This window comes from Hibiscus syriacus, unplaced genomic scaffold, assembly GCF_006381635.1.
Source record: "Hibiscus syriacus cultivar Baekdansim isolate YM2019G1 unplaced genomic scaffold, ASM638163v2 tig00013386_pilon, whole genome shotgun sequence".
Lineage (NCBI taxonomy): Eukaryota > Viridiplantae > Streptophyta > Magnoliopsida > Malvales > Malvaceae > Hibiscus > Hibiscus syriacus.
Genome location: NW_024062302.1, coordinates 807761 through 835473, shown reverse-complemented (window position 1 = coordinate 835473; position 27713 = coordinate 807761). Strand labels below are relative to the sequence as shown.

Here is a 27713-nt window from a genome sequence, read left to right as displayed (position 1 = left end):
TAGTTTACCCTAACATTAAATATATTGAGTTGGTTTTATTGTCCAAGTAGAAATGATTTTCTTCTAGACTGAATCTAAATGATTAAATAAATCAAATTAATATTTTTCATTTGTTTTTTTAATATTTATTTACAAAATAAAAAATTATTATTATTACATTTAAATTTATTGGATAATTTCACTAAAATATTTCATACCCGAATAGATAATTTCATATTAAAATTAAACAAATTACATATATATATATATATATAACTAATTAATTGTTTGAATATATATGTAAAATTAAATGAATAGGTAAAAGGGCAAAAACATGGATGGTTTCCAGAGTATCCACTTCTTTTCAATAAATTATAAAGTAATTATTTCTCCATAAACGGAAAGTAAACTAAAAAAAAGTTGAGCTGCGTTAACACTGCTTACAGATTTTCAGTTGCATGAAGAAGGATGTTTAGACCGTATTTACGGAAGTGATAAAAAGATTGGTTTGTGTGAATTCCCTCAGTAGAACTACTGGTAGTTTGGTCTAATTTGTATAACCAGTTCAGCAGCAGCCGCAGCGGCTTTGACACCGCCGAGTCCCAACAATGCCATAGCGAGTTCTTCCTCGTTCCACTGCCTCAGCCCATTGCTTAACCTTTTCAAAACATCAACATTGACGTCCAATACCCACTTCTGTGCACAACCTACCATCAAGCTCACGAACCCTGTTACGTACGCACGCCAAGTGGCATAATCACATCCGAGAGAGATTTTACCATCTATTGCGCTGGCAAGAAATTCCAAGTGCGCACCAAGGACCATCTGTCTTCGTTTCGATGCCGGTGAGGCGGAATCCACGCCCCATGCAAAGGTGCCACACAGCACTACAAAATATGCAAGTGCATAGCCACCCAGCATGGCAACTAGATCTCCAGGTTCCCCGCCATCCCTGTCTGGTGTATGGGTTGATAAGAACCAAGAAGGTAGCGTCTCTTTGATCAACAATTGGACCAAACTTAATCCACCTGATAGCCAAACCAATGAAGCCCCAAGTGATGCAGCAAGTCGGACTCGTGTCGTTGCTGCACCAAGAGAAACTTGTCTATATCTTAACCCAAACTTTGCCTTTTTCAGTTTCTCCAATTTCTCCCTGGATAACCCACTTCTGCCAATATCCCTTACAGAAGACATTAAAAGAGAGAGAATTTCTTCTGTCAAATACAAAATGTTTCTGATTGACCGATGCACTCGTAAGTACAGAATCCCTGGGGCAACTGCAGACATTCCCCCTGAGAAATGAGATCCAAATCCATGGCCAAGGAGTGCACCCACTCCACCGTTGCTGTAAATGGTAGCGGGGTTTATCCCAAGCGTAGATGTAAAGCAACTTCTGAGAAGTTGAACTACAGCGTCACTATCGTGGTGGAAGACAGTACGAGAAGCAGAGAACACCAGGAAATCACTCCAACGCTTAACCTTCTGAGCCCATAATGAGGCTATGATGGGCATGCATGGCCAGGGACAACTTTCAGCTAGGGAACTCAATGCTGGGCCAACTAATACAATGAAACGTTCAGAGGCTTTATCAAGTTTATAGGTTATAGTGAGGCTAACAAGGGCAGCCAAGGGAAGAGGAAGCATAGCCGGAGAGCTCCCCCCTGCAAGAAAAGAAATAAAAGACAACACATTAGCCGACAGTGATGTAAAAAAAAAAAAAGCCCCCTGATAAGCTTGTAGTCAAATTCACTTCCCCAACATGAAAAACAGAAATCCACATGAGCATCCAACCTTCTCTCCTTTTCATTCTTAATTCCACTTAATGATGCATAAAATATGTTTGGTGACTAGGGCAACTGAAGCAACTTTTAGTTCCAAAAATCACCTCTGGAGATGATTAAAATTTATCATTTGTCCACAAACTAATACTCAGAAAGGGGGAACAAACATAACGGTACAGAATAATACCTATGGCAAGGCTTGGGACGTCGACACCAGTGGCAGCTATAATTTTTTTGATTTGCTGCTCAACCATGAACAAATTTGCTGAGGGACTTGGCCAATCTGTTCCGTTCATAAAAACTGGCTTCCATATACCTCGTGTTACTTCAGCAGATAAGTAGCTGACAATGGTCGCCAGGGTAGCCGGAAGGAAATCAGCAAGATCTTTGAGTCCTGAGAAATGCAGGCAATGAAATTATGTTGCAAAGGAACAAAGAAGTCTAGAAGAACAGGGAACCTTAGCCACTTAAAAGACTGTCAATAAATGTTATGTGCCATTGTTTAGATTCTTTAGTTTCCAGGTACTAATGCCAAGTGCAAAACTTCATCTGATATCAAGTTTTAAAACAGAAAACAAACATAATGGTAAAATGAAGTAATTATGCTCCTGCAGGATACAAGCAATCAACCAAAGGGTCAATTTATAAATGAACCCCCACTTATCAGGAAGAAGCATATGAAATCCACATTCCAAAATAGTGCCTGAAATGTCACCCCCAGCACTGATATCATTAGATTGAGCCCACCTTAACTACGCAAGATGTATCAGTCTCTTCCTGATACAATATCATCTCCAGTTCATGCTAAACGAATATTTTCCGTTTATTTGCTTCCTTTGAAACAATAAAAACAAAAAGAACAAACCTGTTGCCAGGTCACGGGGCGAGAGCTTTCCATGGGCACAAGCTGTCAGAGCCGCATCAAGTACATAAGGAGCTCCTTCTAGGACATCCCATGCCGGAACTTTTAGTTTCATAGACACATCCTCGCCTCCAGATGCAGCAGAACCACTTCCAGAAGTTGTAGAAGTTAAAGACTGACCACCCTTGCTTATCTTCCTGAACATCATATTGAGGAGTGCATCAACAGTCTGGAAAACAGTTGTCCCTTGTACAAGTCCTGATTGGGTGGAAGCAATACACTCCAGATGCTGCCGGTACCAGCTTTTTAATTTTGGAAACGAATCCATAAATATGAGTTCCAAGGATATATTTAAATTTTTTGACATTCTTTTAAGCTTCAAACATCCTTCGGTGATTTCCCAAAAGCTGATACTTTGGAGTTTCGAACCAACAACAGATACTCAGGAGTTAGTTGGGATCCCACTGGTGTTACATCTCCCATCACATTTTCAAGAGGTTGATGGTTAAACCTCCATAATCTTAGTAGAAGAGTAAATGCATTGCTAAAGACAGCATGACTAGTCAGCTCTTCCCCTGTTTGAAGTGTCCACGAAACATTGGGAGAAGCTGACCCAAAAACCTCACAAAGGGGCATCAATGTAGCAGCAAGTAGTGGAATCTGAAAAAATATCAAATAACATCAGTGCATGGAGCACATATGATTTCTCCTCCCAAAAGACATCCCTTTGTATCCTTTCTTTTCTTATGCGGATGTATGCCAAATGGCATGCCTAATAGTTCATGCAACATATTGTCTCTGTAATGCAGAAAGCAGCAACAGCTGACTAAATTTTTTATTACAAAGATAAGGAGGAATTCCCTTCAGTTCAACAGAAACTGGGAGAAATGCATGCATCGATTAAGTGCAAAATAGGATCTTTTCAGCTAACTTGATAAAAATATTAGCCCATTAAACTTCCATCAGTTCATATGATCCACAAGAACATTCACATATAAAAAAAATTAACGAGACCTCCTATTCTTATCAAAAAAACAATAGAAAATGGATCACAAAAATATAGAACAAAACATACCAAGCCATGTAAAGAGAATATCTGGACACAGTCCACAGGTGATATTCCAACAAGAAGAATGTCAAAAAATGGACCATAACTAATCAGATGGCTCTCACTCCCAGAATAATCTGCAGGAACTGGTGGTGACAGCAAACTTGCAATGAAGAAAATGGTGTGTTCCTACAAAACGAACACCAAAAAATGTACACATGCAAGAAAATTTAAGGAAATAAAGGGGAAAAAATCTGAAGCACTTAAGAGTAATAGTGACAGATTATGAGATTGGAATGCAACCAGTAGCAAGTGACTTTCCGACAAATTACCTGTATATTCCAACCACGAACTAGAGATGCCCCACAAAGAATGCTAGCAGCAGATATCTTTTCATCATCTGAACCTTTGGTTGCAATCTCATGTATTTTCTCAATCTCTGCTAAGCTTCCATCAAATCCATGAACATCAATTCAGTTGCCTTAAGACTGGGTAAATTTATTAAAAGAAGAGAAAAAGGCATCTCATAGGCCTGGCTTCAGGAAAATGAAGGTTGCAACTGAATACCAGGTCATGGACAGCAAATTACTCGGATACCACAGTAAATCAGTATGGACACTTTAAGTCCCCACCACAACACAGACATTGATAATAATGGTGGAGACATACAATTTTAATTTCTCTACTCATGTATTTATTATTATAATAATATCTATTATAGGAACTTAAATTTTGATAAAGCATTATCATAAAGAAATAGAAAGACAAAAAAGATGATCCTACTAATTTGAAGAACACTATCATTAAGCCACCTTACAGCTAATAAAGTTTAACTACAGCATCATTCCTGAATTGGATTGTTCTACTGCTTTGGAGTGGATCAAAAATCCGGGTCGCTGCACCCCGTTGTTCAAGTCAATGGTGAAAGATATTGCTTCTCTTGTGGTAGAACAGGATTTATCATTAGGCATATTCTGAGATCTGCCAATTGGGAGGCGGATGGGTTGGCTAAAACTGAAATTGGATGATTCCTGTGTTGTGGGTCTGGGTGATTATGTTATGTTTTGGGTTGTATGTTGTGGGTAGTGTGTGTATGGAACAGGTTTTGTAATAAGTGTTCTATTAATAAATTTTCGAGGCACTCTTTTCCTCCTTCCAATGTCCTTCATTCTACTGCTGTAGTATGAAGGTTATGAAGGGGGTTTTTAACGAGGCCTCCCATATTTTTATCAAAAAACTACAGCATCATCAATCAAACACCTCAAAGCAAAATGACAAAATATTCTAAACTGCCGACTGAGTACTAGCTCAGTTGGAACCATTGTGGTTTGAAGAATTTTGGAGGTTGCAGGTTAGACTGGACTTAGGTGTATAAGGGCATCCTTAGGTGAGTTTTCAATTAACAGGTTTTTTTTATTTTTTTTGTTTTGGGGGGGGGGGGGGTTGGAGGTTAAGGTACTTTGGAAAATTTCCAAAAAAAAAAACTAAAACTAAAACTAAAGGCAGCAAGAATAGGAAATACTATAAATCTGCAAATATTTAAATAAATGTTATATATTACCAACTAGCTGTGTATAATAACCATAAGATGATACCGTTGACCTTTTTCATCCATCCCATTGATAAGTTCCCAAATTACGGTAATAACACAAAGTAGCTGGATCACAGTTCATTCAAATTCATGTACACAAGCAGAAAGAACAACCATTTCTGAAAACCAAAAATACAAATTACAACCAAATAAAAAAAAACTCAGTCAAGCCAAAAGTCATTCCAATAAAATCAAAGAATACTAGTAACTTTTACAACTTAAAAGGACCAAGCATAGCAAATATGAACTCTCATAAAAACAGTCCATTATTCTTTCAGATATCAAAATATAATAAAAGATAGGTTATGAATCCATTCCATAATTTTATGATCATTGGTCACTGCAACTGAGGAAAAAGCAAATGACAAATCTTGCACGGATAGTATTAGGGTTCAGAGGTTTGATGTTTGCTTCAACAGCCCCATCTTAGCAAGTTAGGACAAATAAAGAGAAAGGTTGCCAACTAAGTAAGCAAGACTAACTCTCCTCTTTTAGTTAAGGAATGAAAAAAATAAAATTTAAGAAAAAACTATAGAAAAATATTTCCAGCATACCTAGAAGCTGGAGTAGAAATCAGAGCATTTGCCAACGACGGAGTTAGAGGGGATCCTTTCATCAGTGATGACCAACCAGTCACTTGAACAGAAACATTACGGGGTATATTTGCACATGCGTTTACATAGCCTGGCCAAACATAGGCAGATGTGTCCAATAGATTTCTGGCAATACAAGCCTCAACAATCAGATGCCGCATGTTCCCAGCTGCAAGGAATACATTGAAAAAATTGGAAAAGCATTAGCTACAGAAAGAATTTATGGAAAGAAACAGCTATGAACAGACATAAGAGAATTAGAAAACGGAGCAAATAAATCCGTCTAAAAAGAATGAAAAGAAAAAAATCAATAATGTTTTGGAAGAAAATTCTTATATCTATATCTATATATATATATATATATATAGAGAGAGAGAGAGAGAGATAATCATGCCCAACGAGAGTAGCTCAGTCAACAAAATAAACCACAAAAAACTCAAGCCCTCTCATTTTAGTTGCATGATCGAAATTTTTAAGAGATGTGCTTGAGAGATTTTCAATAACTCTTAAACAGTAAAAAAGTAGCTACTTTCTCCCACTTGAACTGGTCATCAGCAGTTGTCCACACTAAACTTATGCAAGTAACACCTCTTGAAACAACCTTAATATATCATGTTAACCTCATATATTAGAAGGATAGTAGTGCTTACAGCAATTCATGGGCATGTCATTCATGCTCACGCACTCATAGTATCCATTACCAACTGTGAGACCAGAAACAAACATGATTGCTTTAGCAGCAGCCTGATTGGCCACTGAAAGAACCAGTTGAGGTGGGGTCAATAAAGCCTCATAATCACTCAACATATGTAAGCTGGAAATTAAACCCTGACGACATTTGCCTAGGGCTTGTTTCTCTGTTTTTTGATCGATGGAGCTGCAATCACTTTCATCAATCAATTCACTTTCCTCTTCCTCAACAATATTGGCCGCTGCAAGTGGGGTAATTGACAGTAGCATGCACAAGCAAGTGTCAAGGCGAGGTACAGGACCCTCACTAATGTCCCTTTCCTACGAAACAAATAAAACGGAAAGGCGGATCAGTTTGTACAGAGGAAATAGTGGAAAACAATATCAAAGTGTAATGTGTTCGATATAGTAAATCCGAGTTTATCTGCATCTTGAAAGAGAAATCAGTTTTGACAAACCAACTGCAGCAATAACAAACTAATCATTTCTCAATATCATGTTCTCCTATTAAGACAGAATCATCTAATATTCCAGTATTTTTAGAGAATAGGTGTATTACCTCCTCGGTTTTCACACACACACACACTAAATTCTCTCACAAATTGACATAAGACCAAAAGAGAGAACTACACTTTAGCTGGCTTTTAAACACAAGTCTGAAGCCACAAATGTAGAAGCTTGTCCACCTGCAGCATGCAGCCATACACACACACAAACCCATCCATCTAGATAAACGGATACATTAATGCTATAGCATACATTTACACACAAACACATGTAAATTCAAAAAAAATCTTCTCAGATAAAAATTTGATCGAAGGTAAACAAGAAATTAATCAAATTTGCACAAATTCTTACCCTTTGAACAAGCCTCAAAGCTGCAATCCATAGACCTAGAAATGTATCGTGCCATGTTGTACCATTGACTGCCTGTAAAGCCTTGACTAAACCTGCAAGATTGATTTTTGCCCCAAGTAACAGATCAAGAAACCATAATCAATTTGTTTCAAACAAAGCAATGAATTGAGAATCCGAAGACAACTATTAACAAGTACCAGTAAGACTTTCAACAGCACCAGTTGCAGCCACCTGTGATCCATCCATAGCATCCTCGAGAAACAGATCAATAGGAAGCCAACGTGTAGATAGACTACTACCGTGACATCGACTAGATGACGTTGTTAGACACCCAGAGCCTAAGTCAGCATTAAACTCTAGTTGTGATATTGTTTTACACTTCCTAGACACAACTTTCTGCACATCAGATATCAGATTAAGAAGGGCCTCTGGAGTTATATGTTTTGTGCTCCTCAATGCCATAGACTTTGTTGCAAGAACTCTTAATTGCTGAATGAAATTTCCTCCATGTGATGGCCTATGAAGAGTAACAGAATATAAGTGTTAACCATATCTTACTCAATTAACTCAAAGTATTACCAGGATCCCATCCAAAGCTCACTAGTTCAGTATTTTTTTTTCTTTTTGGCTACCAAATGATAGCATCACATAGAGAGAAAAGGCACCATATACTGCCTTCTTCTCATTTCTCTCTTATTCATAGAACATAACTAGCACTATAATTCCTCAGCAGAAAGAAAACTCAATAATAGATGTAAGTTCTTACATGTTTCTCCATGCCAAGAAAAGAATCCTAGAAGTTACTTTATTTTGCAAAAGCTCCCCAATAATCTCAATAGCCATCACAGTGTTTCCTTTATACAGCACATCATGGTGCTCTTTTCTCTTCTCATTGAAATTATCAGCATTATCTATTTCCATGTCTTGAGCTACTGTAGGCCATATATATCTCTTTTCAGGTGTAAGTTCCAATAATCCTTCATCAGTTAGTGATGCATCAAGAAGTTGCCATACAATTGAAAAAAAAAATTTAACTAGAAGTAGACCAGGTTCAGACGCTTGAACACCAAATATCTGAGAAAGATGAAGAACGTCATCTATTGATTTCATAATCCTGCCATTTCACCAGAAACTTGCATTAATTCTCATAGTAGTAGCTTAGCCAAGTATCCCTAAAATGATACGAAGTTAAACATTGACAAAGGGAGAGTATTTATATAATACAACCCAGTTTCATACAATATTAGCTGACATTGATTAAGGTTTCATTATTTTGTAACATGCGGTATGGTTTTCTTTAAATAACTTAACTAATAATATAATTATGTCTTTGCACATAAAATAAAATGTAAAATAGCTCTAATGAATCTTCAGTTTTACTATAGCCACTGCCAGAGGTCAAATTCAATGGCAATCCATAAATAAACCATACTTCTACGACAAAAAGGGGGAGTGAAATTGAAGTTTACTTTTGATAATTTGGTCCCTTGATTTGACATTTAAGTGAGAAGGCATGTCTCCTGAGGAGTTCCATGTAAAGCCGATATGCTGCAGGATGAAACTTACGATTTGGAATGACCCTGTCATAGACATCAAATGTAGTAAATTTCAGTAACAGAAATACAAAAATCATGATTCCATAGGCCATCCAATGTTAGACAACATGTGCCGGTGGAGGACTTCAGATAAACATTTTGCCCATTAAAACCTAAAATGCAGTCAAACCGAAAAATCTTTCCAAACCAGCAGTGAGCTTAAACAATCAACATTGACAACAATCCAAGCAATAAACCCCACAATTGCTATCAAATGGCCGCTAAAAAAACCTTTTTGAACACCTAATATTACATGATCTGTTAACAAGTACATCTGTACCTATGTACATACACACGTACATGCATATTTATCATGTAATCTGGCAATGGAGTTTAAAACAAACCATAGTAGGCAACCAAGAGTAGGATGTCAGAAACTATATGTATGGTTAATTCTTACATGACAAGAGATGAACAAAATATACAGCGTCCTTCGCACGAACCATACAATATTGTTTTTAAAGATGTAAACCAGGGTCAACCCAAGCAACTCAAAAAAAAAAAAGCGAGAACCAAGCATTATAGAAACCGAACAAAACAAAATAAAACAGGGAAACGGACCTGGTAGAGAGGAGGGCGAGGACGAGCACAGGGGGGACGAAATTGACAGTCATGGCCTTCTCTAGAAACTTCCACGTGATTGGCACGTGATTATCCCAGCAGATGTGGGAGACAAGCAGCTTAGCCAGGTCGATTGAAGGCAAAGAAATACCAGCAGAATTAAGGCTAGAACTGAGCTGAACAGCCCAGAGGAGTGGGTCTCCGTTCTGGTCCTGGGCAGACTTGGTCTGTTCCAGCACCGACTCCCATACCGGACTCGCCGCCTGTACGGAAATCTCCATGGTGGCTGCCGACGCAAGGCGGTGCGGCAATTGATGTCGATTGCGCTTAGTACTTGCAGTGGATTACGTTAAAGTAGAGAGTTGAGTCTAGCAACCGCTTCGCCGTATTTTTTCGAAAACAAAACTTGAAAGAACAAAACAGAATATAAAATGGCGAAAACGGGCAAAGAACGTTTTCCTTCGGATTTTTTTTCTTTTTCTTTTTCGACCCTTTTTGGAATGGATAAATTACATGCTTACTCACTGAACTTTAATTTATCTTATTTCACTCAGCGTACTTTCAATTTTTTTAATTTGATCACTGAACTTTAGATATTTAATTTTTTTTGTCACTCGACCGTTTACACAGTAATGGCGTGCTCACGTGACTTATTTTAATAATAAAACATGCCAGACATTTACTTACTGAACTTTACTCTCTCTTTTATTTTACTCACTGTACTTTTAATTTTTTTCAATTTTAATTTAATAGCGTTAAAAATTTAACGGTCGAGTGACCAAAAAAATTCAGTGTCTAAAGTTTAGTAAGCGTGTAATTTACCCTTTTAGAATTGCAGAATATGCAAAATTTCAGATTTTCTCATATGTCGTTTTCTTCTTCTTCTTTTTAATTAATCTAGAGCGAGTACAAGACAATATTTATTTAAAGATAACTCTCAACTTTTTGAGATATCATGTTCACACACTTTTGATCTCTATAATGCTTGAACTCGGATCTTCAAGGAATATCAATAATTCCTTTAACATATAATTCACTTGATTGACACCCATATGTGTTTGCTTTTCAAATAAAGGGACTTCTTGATTTTGGATGAAGTACATAAGAGGCTAATGAACTATGTCAAAAGAATCTTTAGTCGGATAACTTTTAAATATTATAACATGATTATTAATCTTTTTAAATGATTACAAAACAAACATTAAATTTGTTAAATTATTATAAAATAATCATTAAATTTATTAAATTTTATTATTATGTATAATGTTAAAATGATCCTATTTTAACAGTTTGACCAATTTAATAATTATTTTATAATATTTAAAAGTTGAATGACAAAAAATATTTTCATATAATTTAATGACTTCTAATATACTTCACCCTTTAATTTTTCCCTTTCATCCCAAAGACCAGATCTTTGTAGGGCAATTACTACTGCTAAATAATTCCTTCCTCTGGAATTGTTCTTTGACTATTTGTTTCTTTTGGTCTTTTTCAACAATAAATTGTGGAATTTTTTAACATAAATGTAAACGCTTGTTTATTTTTAAAAATTTCATGCTTCTAGAGTAATAGTTGATTTAACATAGAAGTTGGACAAAGCCGACTACACATTCTTTTTGCTTTCCCTTTGGAACACAAAAACCAAAACATATGACCAACTCTAAAGTAGTATGATCCAACCTTGTCCCATCAACCCACCCTAGAAGATCAAAGCCGGTAGTAAAAATTGCAGCTTTGGAAAGAAATTGGGTACTTAACCTCCAGGGTTGCAGTCTTTGCTCAACCAACACTTGTGATCAGATATAGGGATCCCGTGTGCTTCATAAATCAATGACAGTTTGTAACAGCTTAGACAATGCTGCAAGCATAAACACTGTCACCACGAAATGAGTGAAAAATAGAGTTGCCAATTGTCTAAGACGTGGCGAGTAAGGATGAACCGGTTGATACTGTCTCTATCTGTATGATGCTTTTTGATGAAATGCTGGTGGCAGCCATGGCAGCAGTGGCCATGCACGATATCCCGGCTTTGGTCCTCCAAAAACGCAAAATGGTTCAACAGTTCTCTTATTGCCAAACCAACCAGAAAGCCCGAGTTTCTTATTTTTCATGACATTGGGCGCTTCTGGATCAGGGTCTTTAACGTCATTATGGATAGCCTGATCTTCTGTCTCTGTCTTTGCCGTTGTCATTAGACATATCAGCAAAGGAACATGTCTTGTTCTTTCTCCTCGCTTGCACGGGCAGAAAGACTTCCGCCTTCATCTGGTGTTTCGTTTTTAATGTAGGTGTTCTTCTCATAGACGTGAAGCTGTGTGTTTTTGCCAATCTTTTCTGATATCATGCGAGTAGGGGGTCACCTAAATTCATATTCAACACTGGACATTTCACAGCATGCATTTTACACACGCTCCAATAAGGTAAGTAAAATATATCGAAACTAAAAGCAATTTGTGTGCATTAATGCAAAGAGGGATCAGTCTTTCATTAACTTGTCACTATCTTTGCTCAATTCAGAAATCATTTAATGTTGAAGCAAAATTATCTTTCATTAACTAGTCACCATCTTTGCTCAATTCAGAAACCATTTGAAGTTGAAGCAAAAGTATCTTAAATCGGATGTTTGATTAAAAGTACATCGAATTCGTCGACAAATGCATGTCAGCCTCCCCGAGCTTCTCTTCTCGTGGCATCATGAAGCAATTCAATGTCTACTCCATCTGGTGGTAGCTGGACATATCTCACAACCGAACCTCTGATAAAACAGTTCCTCACTGAAAGCTGTAAATGGACAGAAACACATTGATTCAGTTGGTCAATGCAGACACAATACAAGCAGACAAAAGATATAGAAAAAATTTAATAACAAATCATTTAAAAAGAAAAGAAGTGTTAACCAAAAACCTAGCGAAATATAAATCATAGATGACCAACAGATTCTTATTAGTGCTTGATGCACTACGAAATAAAAAGATCTTTCCTAGCAGCAAACAAGTTGGATTACACAGCTACTCTTTTCAAGCATCATGGGGAAATTAGGGATGGCAACGGGCCGGATCTGGATCTGGATCGGATCAAGCTAGACCCAGATCCAGACCCATTTTCATATCCTGGATCCAGACCGGCCCCAGATCCCGGGTCCAGAACGGGTCTGTTAAAAAACGACCATTCGACCTATTTTTTAAGGTAATAAATCTTTCATTGACTAATTTCACATCACCTCTCCAATAGAGGAAAGATTAATTTCAATACAACTAGTAACACAATAAAAAACGATAAAGTCTCAAAAAAAACTTCAACACAATTACACAAATGTCTTTTGAATGACAAACATTAAAAAATATAGATCATGAAACATTCTATTGTCGCAAGCCGAGTTTAAACCCTATAAGAACTCAACCCTATAAGAACTCAGACGTCTCCCTCTATAAAATATTTATATATATTTTAAAACCTATTATGTCATTTATGTATATATTTTAAAACCAAAGGTGGGTTTTTCTATAAACGAGTCCAGACCCGGTATCTTAGTGTCAGATCTAGACCTGGATCTGCACTTTAATCAGAGGATCCAGATCCGGTACGGATCCGTCGGGTCCAAAATTTTAGGATCCAGACCCTATACAACAGATCTGGATCTACAGATTCATGTAGGGTCCAGGATCCACTGCCATCCCTAATAAAGATCAATTACTATATGGGGATGTTAAAATCAATGAATGACCGTTTCCCTTCGGAAATAGGATTACCTCCTATTTAGATTACTTACCACGTTATTGATGATGTCAAATTTCTTATTTGGTTTAGTTTAGAGAATATAATTGGAATGTCATTTGAGAAAACATATAAACAAACTGAAGAGATTGTTTAGTTATTTCATTACGGTTTAACAAAAAGTTTATCAAAGTCATTAAGAATGGGGTAAAGTTGTAACAAATCTTACCAAAGTTATGTAAGATTACTTATATTACCAAAATTTGGCCCTGTTGGTAATATCACATCACCAGTCGAGGGAGAGTAGTAAAACAGAATATGATAATACGATCAAAGGATCTTATATTTCTGAGGGTAATGTAAGACAACCAAGTCCCAATTCCCCTACGGGTTCATAAAGTTGAGCAGAACCTATAGCAATATTGGGATGAAAATCTTTCAGGTAATACATAATCATGGGACAAATGTTTTTCAGGTAACACATGATATTGATAAGGCATATTTGTAGTACAAAGTGCAATACTCATGAACCACTTTTCTTACTATTGTTCCATAACCATGGGTAAAAAATAGCAATAGGGCATTCCCATAAAAAATAATTAACTGCTTATGGGTTTCATTTACCTATAAACTCTAGAGGGTAAAAATTATCATTGACATAGCACAAGACAGATCGTGGGTTGCTTTCGTTGATAATCTTAGTAGGCGAGTGCATAGGAGGGTATTGTGGGATCGTTTTAGCCGTTTTGGTAAGGTGATTAAAGTTTTTATACCGTTTGTTAATAGCAGACCCAACTACAAGAACAAGACGTTTGCTTTTGTGCATTTTGCGAGTAAGGAGGATTTGATTGCTGCGAAGGAGAAGATGAACAACGCCCTTGTTGATGGGAGGAGGATATTAGTATCTTTTGCGAAATATAGGAGGAGTAGTGGTCCGAGGAACGTGAATCGCAATAGAGTAGTGGAGGCTGGAGGTGCAGGTGTCGAGGTTACGAAAAGGCCACATGCAGCTAGCCGAGTGGTTGAGGCCAGGAAGAAGGAGATGATGAACAGGTTCCAGGATGGCAGAACATATAAGGATACGGTAGTAGGTGTGAAAAAAAGATGAGGGTCAGCAATCCAGAAACCTTGGGGACAGGAGAGAGGAGAAGAACGACATGGATTTCTTCATTCCTTTGGAGGAAAGAGCATGGCTGAGGACTTCATTAACAGGCATCGTTAAAGGGATATTTGAGGTTGAGTTTGTGCAAAGGGCATTGAGAACAGAGGGAATCAATGTTAAGGTAGTTAGATGGGGTTATGCGAGAAATGCATGTTTGGTAGTTTTCCGGTCGGTGGAGGAGAAGGAAGCAGCTATAGAAGATAAATGGGAAGTTTTGTCCTTTTGGTTTGAAAGGTTGGAGCCGGTGATCGAAGAGAAGGGTGTTCCATTACCTTACTGCTCAGTATCCATGACGGGCGTTCCATTAAACTGCTGGTCAGTTTCTTTTTTTACTAGTTTGGCATCGAGATGGGGCAAATTAGTGAAGATTCAAGAACAGACAGCTCAAAGAGTCGACTGCAGGGTGGCTCAGATGTTATTAAGAGTTGAAAGTCCGTTTGACATCCCTCCATATGACATCTTCTCGCAATTCCCAATGATCAATCAAAATCTGCAGCCTAGGTCCATTTCTGATCACAATATCATTCTGCTGGAGAATAGGGAGTGCAATTGGGGGCCAAAGCCGTTTAGATTGTTTAATTATATGTTGGAGGAGGAAGGGTTTAGTGAACTGTTGACAAAAGAACTGTTCAATCGGGGTACACAGGAAAACTCGAGACCCATTTCCAAAACTCTTAGCCGGGTGAAGGATGTTGCAATAAATTGGGCTGGTAAGGGTTTTCTCCAATTACCAAGCAGAATCAGAACCTTGGAGACTGAGATACAGGATATGGAATTAAAATTGCAACAAGGGTCTTCTTTGGTGTCAATGAATTCTATTGTTGAAGCAAAGAGAGAATTATGGGAGTTACAAAAAAAGGAAGAATCAATTTGGATGCAAAAGTCTAGATTGAAATGGAGATTGGAGGGGGATAAGAACACAAGGTTTTTCCATCAGAGTGCAGCAATTAGAGGGAGGATAAACTACATAAAAGCTATCAAAGTTGATGGTGAAATTGTTGAAGACCCAAGGTCAGTAAAAGCTTCAGTGGTGGAGTTTTTCAAGGGGTTGTATAATCAAACAAACACCCTGGAGGCAGAGGAATTAAATCTGGATTTTCTCAAGTTGTCCGAAGGTCAGCGTTTAGCCTTGGAGAAGCCTTTTTCTGAAGAGGAAGTTTGGGAAGCTATTTCTCATTCAGATATCAACAAAGCTCCGGGTCCGGATGGTCTAAACTTAGGATTTTTAAGAAGTTCTGGCCTAATTTGAAGGATGATATGATGAGGTTTTTTAGGGATTTCTACGTGGGAAAGGTTTGGGAGCGGAGGTTAACTTCTCCTTCATTTCTCTTATTCCAAAGAAGGCAAATCCGGAGGGATTGGAAGAGTTTAGGCCAATTAGCCTAGTGGGAGGGCTTTATAAAGTCATCTCTAAGGTCTTAGCTAGAAGATTGAGTTTGTATCTCAACGATATTATAAGTCAGTCCCAATTCGCTTTTATTCCGGGGAGGAATATCTTGGATTGCTCTTTCATTGCAAATGAGAGTATTGATTTTGGAGGAAGAGAGGGCTGAAGGGAGTAGTTTTCAAGGTGGATTTTATGAGAGCTTATGATTCGGTAGATTGGAAAATTTTGATTCAGATTATGAGTAAAATGGGGTTTGGAGAAAAGTGGAGGTCGTGGATGTTCCAGTGCATTTCAACTGCTGAGATTTCGGTCTTGTTAATGGATCGCCAACGGAGAAATTTCATATAGCCAGAGGTTTAAGACAGGGCTGTTCACTTTCACCTATGCTTTTCAATTTGGCTACGGAATTGTTGCATTTACTGTTATCTAAAGCAGTAGATATGGGATTGTTTTCGGGGTTCGAGTTAGGACTGCAGGACCGAGCATTCAAGTTGTCACACCTTCAATTTGCGGATGATCTTATAATTTTCAGCAAAGGTTCCATTCGTGAGTTGAGGAATATTAGAAGAGTGTTACTGATTTATGAACTTCTGGTGGGGCTGAAGTTAAATCTAGGTAAAAGCAGGATTTTTGGAATCAATGTTGAAGAAGGGGAGCTAACTAATTGGGCTGAAGTTATTGGCTGCTCGGTTGGATATCTTCCATCTGAATATTTAGGTCTGCCTCTGGGGTACAAGAGGAATTCGACTGCTATGTGGGATCCGATAGTGGCGAGATTTAACGCTAAATTGACTGGTTGGATAGCTAATTCTCTATCGGTAGCGGGAAGAGTGGTTTTGGTCAAATCGGTACTATGCTCTCTTCCGGTCTATTTTATGTCTATGTTCAGAATCCCAGCTACGGTGATACTCAAACTTAACTCTATTATGGCTTCATTTCTGTGGGGGGATACGATTGATAAGAAGAAAATCCATTGGGTCAATTGGAAGTCGATCTCTAAACCAAGATTTATGGGGGGTCTAGGGGTCCCTAATCTAGCACTTTTGAACCGAGCTTATTAGGAAAATGGGTTTGGAAGTTTACTTCTGAAAAGAATTCTTGGTGGAAGAAAGTGATTTGTGCCGCCTACAATTTGGATCCCAAATCTATTATTTTGGAGAATTCGGTGCCAGCTCGTGCATCGTGGATTTGGAAAGGTGTGGTGAAAAACTTTTTCAATAGTGATGATTTTGGAGAATGTCTTAAAAGGAATATGCGATTGAAGGCGGGGAAAGGGGAAGATGTGCAGTTTTGGAATGATGTATGGTTGGGTGATGTTCCCCTCAAATCATTGTTTCCTAGACTTTATGTTCTCTCAATTAATAAATCGGGTAAAGTGAAAGAGTTTAGGGAACAGAATGCTTCGGGTTGGGTGTGGGACATCCAAATGAGAAGGAATTTGGCTGATTGGGAAGTAGAACAGTGGATGCAATTGATTTCTATGTTGAATAATACCTCTCCTTTTCCCAGTGCAGATGATTGTTGGATTTGGTTAGGGAATGGTGAAGGAAATTTTACAGCTAAATCTTGTATAAAAGCTTTTTATGTACAACGGGACTCTGAGCAAAATCAAGTGAATTGGGATAAGATTATTTGGTCTGGTTTAGCTCCTCCAAGGGTGGAATTGTTTGTCTGGCAGCTAGTACAACATAGAGTACCGGTTAAAGAGGAGTTAGTTAAGAGAGGTGTTGCAGAGATTGTTGACCAACGTTGTGTTCTGTGTGGTAGGGAGGTGGAATCAGTTTCTCATCTGTTTCTGCATTGTAGGGTTGTGTGGGGTCTGTGGTCCTCCTTCTTGAAAATGTGGGATGTGTCATTGGTGACTCCAAAGTGTACAATGGAATTTCTAATTTTGTGGGACGATTTAATGACTAACTCTTTGATTTGGAGATTCATTCCTAGGGCAGTGATGTGGTCAGTATGGAAGTGTAGAAATGAGATTATCTTTCAGAAAGGCAAGCTGGATTTGGTCAGATTATCTTTCATTGTTAGATTCAGAGTGGCTTCCTGGTTCAGTGCTCATTTCAAGGATGCGGGTATTCCTCTAGATTCTCTAGTAGGTGACTTGAAAATTGCTGACTCGATTGGTAGATCAAGAACGGTTTGCTCTCAACCTGCTTGCTGGGTTCCTCCACCGGAGGGGTTCCTAAAGTTAAATGTTGATGGAGCGATGGTTTCGGGGTGGGAAAAAGGAGGTATTGGTGGTCTGTTTCGAGATAGCAGAGGTCAATTGCTTCAGTGGTTTTCTGAAGCAGTAGGGGGTGGTCCTCCTATTTTGGCTGAACTGTTGGCTATCAAAAGAGGGATTTGTCTTATGGAGGAGTTGGATTTTGTCGCAAATCAAAGAGTTATCTTGGAATCAGACTCGTCTAACGCTCTGAAGTGGATTCAGAATCCGGGTTTAACCCCTCATTTGCATCTATCCTTGGTGAAGGATATAATTTCACTTTTGATTGGAAAGGATATTATGTTTAGGCATACTTCAAGGGCGGCAAACTGGGAAGCTGATAAACTTGCTAAAGATGGGATAGGGTGATTTTGGTTATAGTTGTGTTGTTTAACAGGAATTGTTCCTCCCTGTTTTGTTGAATGTCTGTGTTAAGTTTTATGTTCTTCCGTTGGAAGTGTAGGAGTTTGTTCAAGCTTGTAATCTGGTTATTATGAATAAAAAGTTTTCTTGGCTCTCTTTTCCTCCTTCGTTGTTCCTTCATGTTACTCTCATAACATGGAGGGATTGAAGGAGGATTTTAATGGGGCCTTTCTATCAAAAAAAAAAGAGACATAGCATTCACGCAAAGCAAGAAATTAAGACAACACGAGTAGACAATTGTAACAGAGGCAAAGAGTGAGCATTTGTGAAGCAAGGAAGTAATGGAGAGTGAAATTTTAAACTACGATGACAGGTTTTGGACTTTGGGCTGCTGAAAAAGGAAAAGTTTACCGGACTCACCATGCATAGAAGTAAAGCAATGATTAGGGTGACTAAAACTAGACTCGATTCAAAAAAACTGAATCTTTTGATTCGACTTAACTTGTAATTTCATAAATTCAACTCGACTAAAAAAATAAATAAATTTTACCTATAAAAAAGAACTCGAATAACTCAATTTTTTTTGTAATTAATAGATTTGTTTTCAAGTTGAGTCCAGTACCTCAACTCTATATGATGGATGTATATCACATATGAACAAAATATGAATAAAAATATATGTATATTGTTATAGAAACTTGTTTAAATTAGAATCAATTAATACCATAGTTCTATAACATTATAAATATTTACAATTAAATTAAAACAGAAACTTGATCAACTCGACTCAAATTTCAGAAACTTGACTCGGAAAAATTTCAAACAAAATTTGAGTGATAAAATAAAACTCATCGGATCAACTAACTCGAATTTTTTTTTTACTCAACTTCACCATTGGTATTATGAAGTAGCTATATTGACAAAGCACCCCAATGGTAGATATGTAGTATAAAGTAAGCTACAGAAAGAGACAACCTGAATAAAGGAAGGCGGAATGTAAAAAAAAGGTGGGGGGAGGTTGACAAGCCCTAAATTCGGCTTCCATCATCTCATTTTTGCCCGATTCCTTCTTTAAAAAATGATATGAAGGAATAGAACTAAAAAGACTCCTAAATTTTTAGGCTAATTCCTTGATAGAACCCCAATGATAATAAGAAAATGGAGGCGGAAATCAATAAGCAGAGAAAAGAGGGGGCATACCATGTGAGGATACTTGTCTTGATCGACAACCCTAGTGTTCTCGAGCTTGATATTGAGGTATTGATCGACGGAGTGAAGGGTTCCTCTAATTGCTAAATCATTCTTCAACTCAACCGTCACTTCTCTTCCCACTAAGTCCTTGAAATACGAAAAGAACAACTGCAATCCCGCAACGATGCAAGAAGCGAAAAGGAATTTAGAGCAAAGCCCATAGGATTAGGGCAAATAGCTATAAACTCCATTGAATTTTAAAAAATTAAAGAAGATTTTGCCCGCAAGGAAAAAAATACTTATACGAAAAAGAGGAAAATAAAAGAAGATTTACCATGATTTTGATCCCTCTAACCAAAAGAAGATAGAGTTTTCTGGGTTTTGTGGCGATGAGGATTTGATAACTGAACTGAGGTGTATAACTGAGTTGCATATGAAATCCACTGAATACATAAAAATCCGTTAATTACGGATGTAACCTCATCTTTCACACCGGAATATGAGGTTTTTCCGGCATTTTCTTAGTGGTTAAATTTTTCAGTTAGTACACGTGCTATGTATAAATTGTGTATTCAGACCTTATACTTTTAATTAATGAATATAATTCTTTTATTTTTTTTTTCAAAATTTAAAATTTTAACCATGACTCAAATAGTATATAAATAATATAATTAAATTGCAGGAACATAAAATGGTCAAATTATATAATAAAATTAAATTTATAATTTATGAATAATCTAATGATTATTAATAAATTTGAATTAACAATTTTACTAACTTTCATCTTGAATCAAGAGCAAAATTTCGAAATTTAAAAAGCATGACAATTAAAGATAATCAAATAATATATTAAGCATAAAAATTATAATAAGGCATACTTAAAAATGTCAAAAGGTAAGAAATGAATAAGCTTCAATTCTGGAAACACTTCACTTTCCCAATAAAAGGCAAACATAGAGGCACCAAATGAGAATTGCATTTCCATGGAAAGCTTATACAACTGGGAACTTTTTTTCCCTAATACTAGAGAAATTATACTTATTTTTTATAAAAAAAAAGGATTCTGTTATTCAAATTTAACTACAAAAGTTGCTACTATTATAACCGTTGCTTCACTCGCCTACCATCAACATCACTTCCATCGAGGATGGCTTCATTCTCATGTCTGCATACTACCACTGGGTGTACATTTACTCTACCTACATATTCCAATAGTTCACTCAAGATGGACGGGCAACTTTCTTTCAAGTACTCAAAGCCATCAGTTTGCATTACAGCTGCAAATGAATAAATGAACCACAGGTTCAGTCAAGAAACATTGTTAGAAAAGAGGAAATAAGAAACACGTAGACTACAATTGCAGCAAACCCTTATATGATGCAATTGCGCTACATGGAACTTCAAGGTGAGACTGGTTTTGACTGCATTTAGCAGTGGCATTTGCGATCCATGTATTACTGTAGGAATTATAGAGATGATTTGTTATCATTCCTATAGAGATATGATTTGTTACCATTCCTATAGAGATATGATTTGTTGCCATTCCTATAGAAATATGATTTTGTAAATAGATTTCTACAATCTCTTATTTTAAGGGATCATATCCTAAGATTATTATTTTTCCTTTCTTAGAGTTTCCTACTTTAGAGAGATATTTTGTATATAAATATGTAATCTGTCATATTGAAAAGAATAAGAAATTACAAAGAATTACTCTGATTTCTACATGGTATCAGCTTAGGTTACGGTTTCTTTCCAACCTAGATGATGTCCACAACTTCTTCTCCTACTCCGGAGATCACTTCAAATTCAAAAAAAAATTCTGGTTCTGCTGCTCAATCAGAAGGTAATCTAATCTGGTCATGAAAGAACCAGAAAGTAAATCTCATGCTACAGTTTTTTTCTCCTCCCAATCGTCTCCTAATTGGATCCTCGATTCTGGTGCTACGGATCATATGACTGGTAATAAGAATTTGTTTTGCAATTTTTTTCCAAACTTTGGTAAAGTTGTCAAAACGGCTGATGGTTCTTTGTGCAAAATAGAAGGACATGGCACTGTTATTCTCAATGACCACATTGTACTTAAAAATGTCCTCTTCGTACCAAATCTAGCTTGCAATCTCGTTTCCGTTAGTAAACTTTCCACCGACTTGCACTGCTCTGCAATTTTTAATGATATTGATTGTACTTTGCAGGCACTGAACTAGAAGAAGATGATTGGTAAGGCCAGCTTGCAGAATGGTCTCTACATTCTTCCTGCCTCTACTAAAACCGAAATCTCGAAATCTTTCACCGTTTTAGAAAAAGTTGATAATGTTATGTTATGGCACTATCGTTTAGGTCATCCTAGTTTTCACTATCTTGCAAAAGTTTTTCCTGCTCTATTTATTCATAAAAGGCCAAATTCTTTTTCTTGCAAAGTTTGCTCTCTTGCCAAACATACTAAATCAACTTATTATCCTTCTACATATAAGCCTTCTCACCCTTTTGCTTTGTTCCACAGTGATATTTGGGGTCCTTCTCGGGTGAAGAATGCTGATAATTGTAAGTGGTTTATCACTTTCATTGATGATCACAGTAGGATAACTTGGACTTATTTGCTAAAAGATAAATCTGAAACTGCAGGTGTTTTTACCCAATTTTATAACATGGTTCTCACTCAATTTGGGTCTAAAATTCAGCTCTTTAAATCTGATAATGGCAGTGAATTTTTTGCTAAGTCTTTGGGTGCGTTTTTTAGGGAAAAGGGCATAGTTCAGATTAGTTCTTGTGTTAACACCCCACAACAAAACGGTATTGCCGAAAGAAAAAATAGACACCTCCTTGAAGTCACTCGTTCTCTTCTATTTACCACTAATGTTCCAAAATATTTGTGGGGGGAAGCCTTATTAACTGCCACATATTTAATAAATCGAATGCCTAGTAAGTTTTTACAATTTCAAACACCTCAATCTATATTTTTGCAATACTTTCCCTATTTTAAACCTATCTCATCCATTCTTCCACTTAAAATATTTGGTTGTACTGCTTTTATCCAAAACATTGCTCCTAATTAGTCCAAGTTAGATCCTAAATCATTAAAGTGTGTACTGGTTGGGTATTCTTCACTTAAGAAAGGTTATAAATGCTATCATCCTCCTTCAAAACGATTTTTTACCACTATGTATATAACATTTTATGAGCAGGATCCCTATTTCACTCAGGCTGAAATTCAGGGGGAGACATGGAAGGATTTTTAGTCACCTCAGGTATCTCCTCCTACTCTTCATTCTCAACCTTCAGAATTGCCACCAATTTTGTCCTTACCTACAGATTTGTCACTTGTAACTACTCTCATTGATCCACCGGTAGTACCTATCACTACTTCACCCATACCCACTTTAAATACCCTTCTTGAAAATACACCTACTCCCATTCAAAATATTCCACAAACAACACCAATCAAACAGCTCCGTTTCTATACAAGAAAAAGAAAACATATTCCTGAGGTGTTTTGCAATCTGATGCTTGCCGAGAATTGGATTTGGGTCCAGCTGCCGAAATAGAAGAAGAAATCAGTAAGTCCACTTCCCCTTACTCTAGGTGACTTCCCTATTGCTATTAGAAAAGAGGTTAGACAGTGCACCAAGCATCCTATTGAAAAATTTACTGGTTATAATTCATTGATGCCGTCTTTTCAAGCATTTACAGCAAACTTGGATAAAGAACAGGTTCCCACATGCATAGCTGAAGCTCTAAAGAATTCAAAATGGAGAAGGGCTGTTGAAGAGGAAATTTGTGCACTTGAGAAAAATGCTAATTAGACTGTTACGGACCTTCCTCAAGGAAAAAAGGTTGTTGGCTGTAAATGGATCTTTACTGTAAAGTATAACTCAAATGGTAGCATCCAACGATACAAAGCGAGACTAGTGGCCAGAGGATTTACACAAACATATGGGATAGATTTCACAGAAACTTTTGCACCTGTGGTGAAGCTGAATATTGTTCGAGTACTCCTAAGTTTGGCTGTAAATTGCGATTGGAAGTTACACCAACTTGATGTAAAAAAACGCTTTTCTTAATGGCAAGCTAGAAGAAGAAGTCTATATGAAGTTGCCACCTGGCTTAAAGTCTGTTGAAGGAAGTAACAAGGTGTGCAAGCTCAACAAGTCTTTATACGGGTTAAAACAATCACCCATAGCTTGGTTCGAGAGGTTCACTAAAGTCATCCTAAAAAACGGCTACAAGCAATCCCTCGCTGATCACACTCTTTTCATCAAGGTAACTTCTACAAATAAGAAAGCTATCCTTATTGTGTACGTGGATGACATAATTCTTACTGGAGATGATGAAGAAGAGATTTGCAATTTGAAGAAGTTGTTAAATAAGGAATTCGAAACTAAGGACTTGGGAAAGCTAAAGTATTTCCTAGGAATGGAGGTGGCAAGATCAAAAGAAAGACTTGTGATCAACCAAAGAAAATATGTACTTGATTTACTCAAAGAAACTGGTTTTCTTGGTTGTAAGCCGATTGATACACCAATGGAGGCAAGCTTGAAATTTAACAAAGAAGATGGGTCCATGGTAGACAAAGAGAAATTTCAAAGATTAGTTGGGAAACTAATATATTTATCCTTGACAAGGCCAGATATAGCATTTCATGTAAATGTGATAAGTCAACACATGATTAATCCTACTGAAGAGCATATGGCAGCAGCAAATAGAATTCTCAAGTACTTGAAGAAAACTCCAGGACACGGTTTAATGTTTAAGAAGACACAAGACAGAACTGTTAAGATCTTTACAGATTCTAGTTGGGCCGGAGACCTTACTGAAAGGAGATCCACTAGTGGCTACTGCACCTTTGTTTGGGGAAACCTTACAACTTGGAGAAGTAAGAAACAATATGTCGTTTCAAGAAGTAGTGTTGAAGCTGAATTTAGAGCACTAGCATTGGGAATATGCGAAGGAATTTGGCTACTTAAACTACTGAAAGAACTTATCACTAATCAAGAGGATCACTTTGAAGTTTTGTGTGATAATCAATCTGCTATTCAAATTGCCAAGAACCCAGTTCAACATGATCTGACAAAGCATGTTGAGATTGATAGGCATTTTATTGCTGATCAAGTTAACAAAAAGACAGCCACACTTTCATACATTCCTTTAGAAGAACAAGTTGCAGACATTCTTACTAAGGCTTTGCCAAAGCCTGTTTTCAATAAATTCCTATTCAAGCTGGGATTATACAATGTATATTCTCCAGCTTGAGGGGGAGTGTAGGAATTATAGAGATGATTTGTTACCATTCCTATAGAGATATGATTTGTTACCATTCCTATAGAGATATGATTTGTTGCCATTCCTATAGAGATATGATTTTGTAAATAGATTTCTACAATCTCTTATTTTAAGGGATCATATCCTAGGATTATTATTTTTCTTTTCTTAGAGTTTCCTACTTTAGAGGGATATTTTGTATATAAATATGTAATCTGTCATATTGAAAAGAATAAGAAATTATAGAGAATTACTCTGATTTCTACAATTACAGTAAGATCTATCTTAATAAATGTCGAACCTATAGACTTTCCAACCACTCTGTAAGGCTGAAAAACAAGAGTCCAGGCTAAAGGAGCTATAAGATGATTTGCTAGGCTACAATCTAAAAAGTAAAAACAATTCTCACCAATTTGGTTGCAGTCCCTGATTTCAATGATTATCAATATAAGAAACAAAGAACCTTGGTCCAACTGATAATTGGCATAATCAATTACATTTTTATGACTAAACTGATACTTTATACTTATACCAGATCCTGATGCAACATCAATGTAAATATCAAAACAAAATGAGACTCACCCCTTAGATTTTCTTGCTTTGCTACAAACTTGAGACACACAGCTTTAAGCGGGAAACAATGGTGTTGCTCAGCCAAGGCCAATGTAGTTGCTACAGTGTTAATGGCAACACCCTCACAAAGGTTAGCCTCACACATTAGTTGTAGCCTATCTAGCCCATACCGATCTGCGGCTGCAAGCAGATGCTGGAACATCAAAGTAGAGGCCCAATTTGAGTTGAGACCAGTGAGCTCTTCCATGTCAGGAAGAGAATCCCAGTATATAAAATGAAGAAGGGCCTGAAAAGTGCAAAATAGGACATAGAGACAATGCTTCATTATTCAGTATAACGATTGCATACTTATCAACACCCAATTTGCTTAATTGCTTCAGCTTGACAAATAAATTATAGACAACTAAAACTATGGTATGAATAACATTGTTTTCAGACACATAAAGAAAGGTCTGACGACAATGAAGTATCATAATAGAATAATACAAAGCAAATAGAAAAACAGGAGGAAGTGCATTGAACCTTAAAAACAAGAGCTTCCATATCTTGAACTTCTATACGTTTTGTATTATGATCTTTCATTGGACCAAATAGTTGAGCCCTAAACACAGGCGAACGAGCAGCAAGTACCAACTTGTGGGCTGGAAAGATTTCCCCGTCAACTTCAAAGGTTACATCAGTTCCCCTACCACTTTCTAGAAGTTGTCCAAATTGATGACCAATGTTTGAAGGCGGAACAGCTATGGAATAAATCTTAGGACCCTCTGTATGTGACTTAACGACGCCAACACTACAGTGAACGGAAAGACAATCATCCTTGAGGTAGTCTGATTGTTCCAGTAGAGTTCTTTTGAAGAATCGGTTATATCCCCTGGAATCAAATCAAAATATTGCTTCAATGCTCACCAGAAGTTTTGAAATGGGAAGCGAAACAAACAAACTAATCCATGTAGACAAACAATCAAACTGGCGGCATCATGCAAAATGTTAAAAAAAAACCCTTAAACATTAGCCTAAAAGAATTCAATTGTTGGTAACAGTATTTAATAAAAAGTAACTCGTACACATGCAACGCTCAAAATAGCAAACCAGACATATTACCAAAAAAAATGATTTCTTTACTTCTGCAGCGTAAACAAACAACCTCTCCTCAAAACCATAAACTTAATTTTGAAATATTTACATATCTTTCAAATTAAGAATACATATGATAGAATCTCGATGAGGCAAGCAGAATGACAGAAAGACCAACATAATACGACTAATAAAGACTTCAAATCTAATACTAGCAGTGAAGGTTAAAGTCACCAGGAACTTAGCTAGAGAACAAATAATGGACAAAGCATAACGCAATAGACTAGTAACAAATTTTAGCATAATTCTTGCAACATTATGTTCAGACAGCCACAGCTTCTTTTGATGTCAAACAGTATTGACACCAAAGAGAAGCTCATTCCTCAAATTCTCCAGCAGTTCCCTATGAACCAATACAAAGCTCAAAAAATGAAGTAGAAAAAACCCACGATCCACCCTTTGTGAACCTGGGAATTACAAACTACAAACAAGAAACACAAACTAATCCAAGGTGCAGTTCTTACTGGGTAGCAACTCCATAAAAGATTACAAAGAACAAGAAACAACCGAGATTAACACATCAAACCCTCAAAACCAACCAAAAATTCAATCAATCAAAAAGGTAATTCACAAATTGTGAGACGACAAAACTACCACCATATGTTGTTCAAGGAAAAAAAAGTCGAAGATCAATCCAATAAGAAAATAAAATTTACCACATGCTGCCGCGATACTTAAGCGTATAGGGCCCACTTTCAAGCATCCTCCCAAAATGGCTATGCACCTTATGCCTCTCTTTGCCGCTTTGATCCAAAAGTGTGAGCTCAAATAGAGCCCTAACATCGGTCCCCTCGCTCGCCAAAGCAATAAACAATGAAATGTAGACGGCATTGTCTTCGGGGCTCTTCCCATCGGGATAAAAATAGACCGCCCACAAAAATCCACCCACCATAAACGTGTCTGAAGTTATGTATTTGCCAATCCCCGAACCTTTTGACAGCGAATATCCCGTAATCTTAAACTGATGTGACCCGTTCACCGTCTCTGTCACTGACGTAGACACCGTGGTGTCGCTTACGGAGGAGGACGAAGACGGCGTCGACGTACCCCGTAGAACACTCCCCATATTACCCACAAGAAATTAGTAGTAATCTCCCGAACCTGAAGTTGTAGCTTAATTTATTTTCTTTTTATGTTATTATGAGGAAGAATTTATAGGGTTT

At 37.1% G+C, this 27713-nt stretch overlaps 2 protein-coding genes, 1 long non-coding RNA gene and 1 pseudogene across 3 annotated transcripts; 1 reads left to right on the top strand and 3 right to left on the bottom strand.

Annotated features, from left to right (window-relative positions):
• Positions 1-406: 406 nt before the first annotated feature.
• On the bottom strand, positions 407-9948 carry LOC120206235 (annotated as a pseudogene).
• On the top strand, positions 5431-5780 carry LOC120206236. The gene is made up of 2 exons (XR_005524089.1): positions 5431-5597; positions 5645-5780. It is a non-coding gene; the product is annotated as an uncharacterized LOC120206236 (long non-coding RNA).
• A 2152-nt stretch (positions 9949-12100) lies between the features above and the next one.
• Positions 12101-20049, bottom strand: LOC120206234 (sm-like protein LSM2). Its single transcript, XM_039205953.1, has 3 exons — positions 19919-20049; positions 19594-19752; positions 12101-12342 (listed from the first exon to the last, which is right to left on the bottom strand). The coding sequence occupies exons 1-3, from the start codon at positions 20015-20017 to the stop codon at positions 12223-12225; spliced, it is 378 nt and encodes a 125-aa protein (XP_039061884.1). The 5' UTR covers positions 20018-20049; the 3' UTR covers positions 12101-12222.
• A 561-nt stretch (positions 20050-20610) lies between these two features.
• Positions 20611-27713, bottom strand: LOC120206233 (BTB/POZ and MATH domain-containing protein 2-like). The gene is made up of 4 exons (XM_039205952.1): positions 27207-27713; positions 25939-26287; positions 25426-25702; positions 20611-20861 (listed from the first exon to the last, which is right to left on the bottom strand). Exons 1-4 carry the CDS (start codon positions 27614-27616, stop codon positions 20683-20685), a joined length of 1215 nt encoding a protein of 404 aa, XP_039061883.1. The 5' UTR covers positions 27617-27713; the 3' UTR covers positions 20611-20682.

Excerpts from the sequence above, each read along its gene's own strand:
- LOC120206234 (XM_039205953.1), bottom strand. The coding sequence starts at position 20,017 with ATGCAACTCAGTTATACACCTCAGTTCAGTTATCAAATCCTCATCGCC. Across the intron at positions 19,753-19,918 it reads TTAGAGGGATCAAAATCATG|TTGTTCTTTTCGTATTTCAA; the intron begins GTAAATCTTCTT and ends GCGGGATTGCAG. Across the intron at positions 12,343-19,593 it reads AAGACAAGTATCCTCACATG|CTTTCAGTGAGGAACTGTTT; the intron begins GTATGCCCCCTC and ends GTCCATTTACAG.
- LOC120206233 (XM_039205952.1), bottom strand. The coding sequence starts at position 27,616 with ATGGGGAGTGTTCTACGGGGTACGTCGACGCCGTCTTCGTCCTCCTCC. Across the intron at positions 26,288-27,206 it reads AAGTATCGCGGCAGCATGTG|GGGATATAACCGATTCTTCA; the intron begins GTAAATTTTATT and ends ATTTGATTCCAG. Across the intron at positions 20,862-25,425 it reads AAAGCAAGAAAATCTAAGGG|CTGTAATGCAAACTGATGGC; the intron begins GTGAGTCTCATT and ends ATTCATTTGCAG.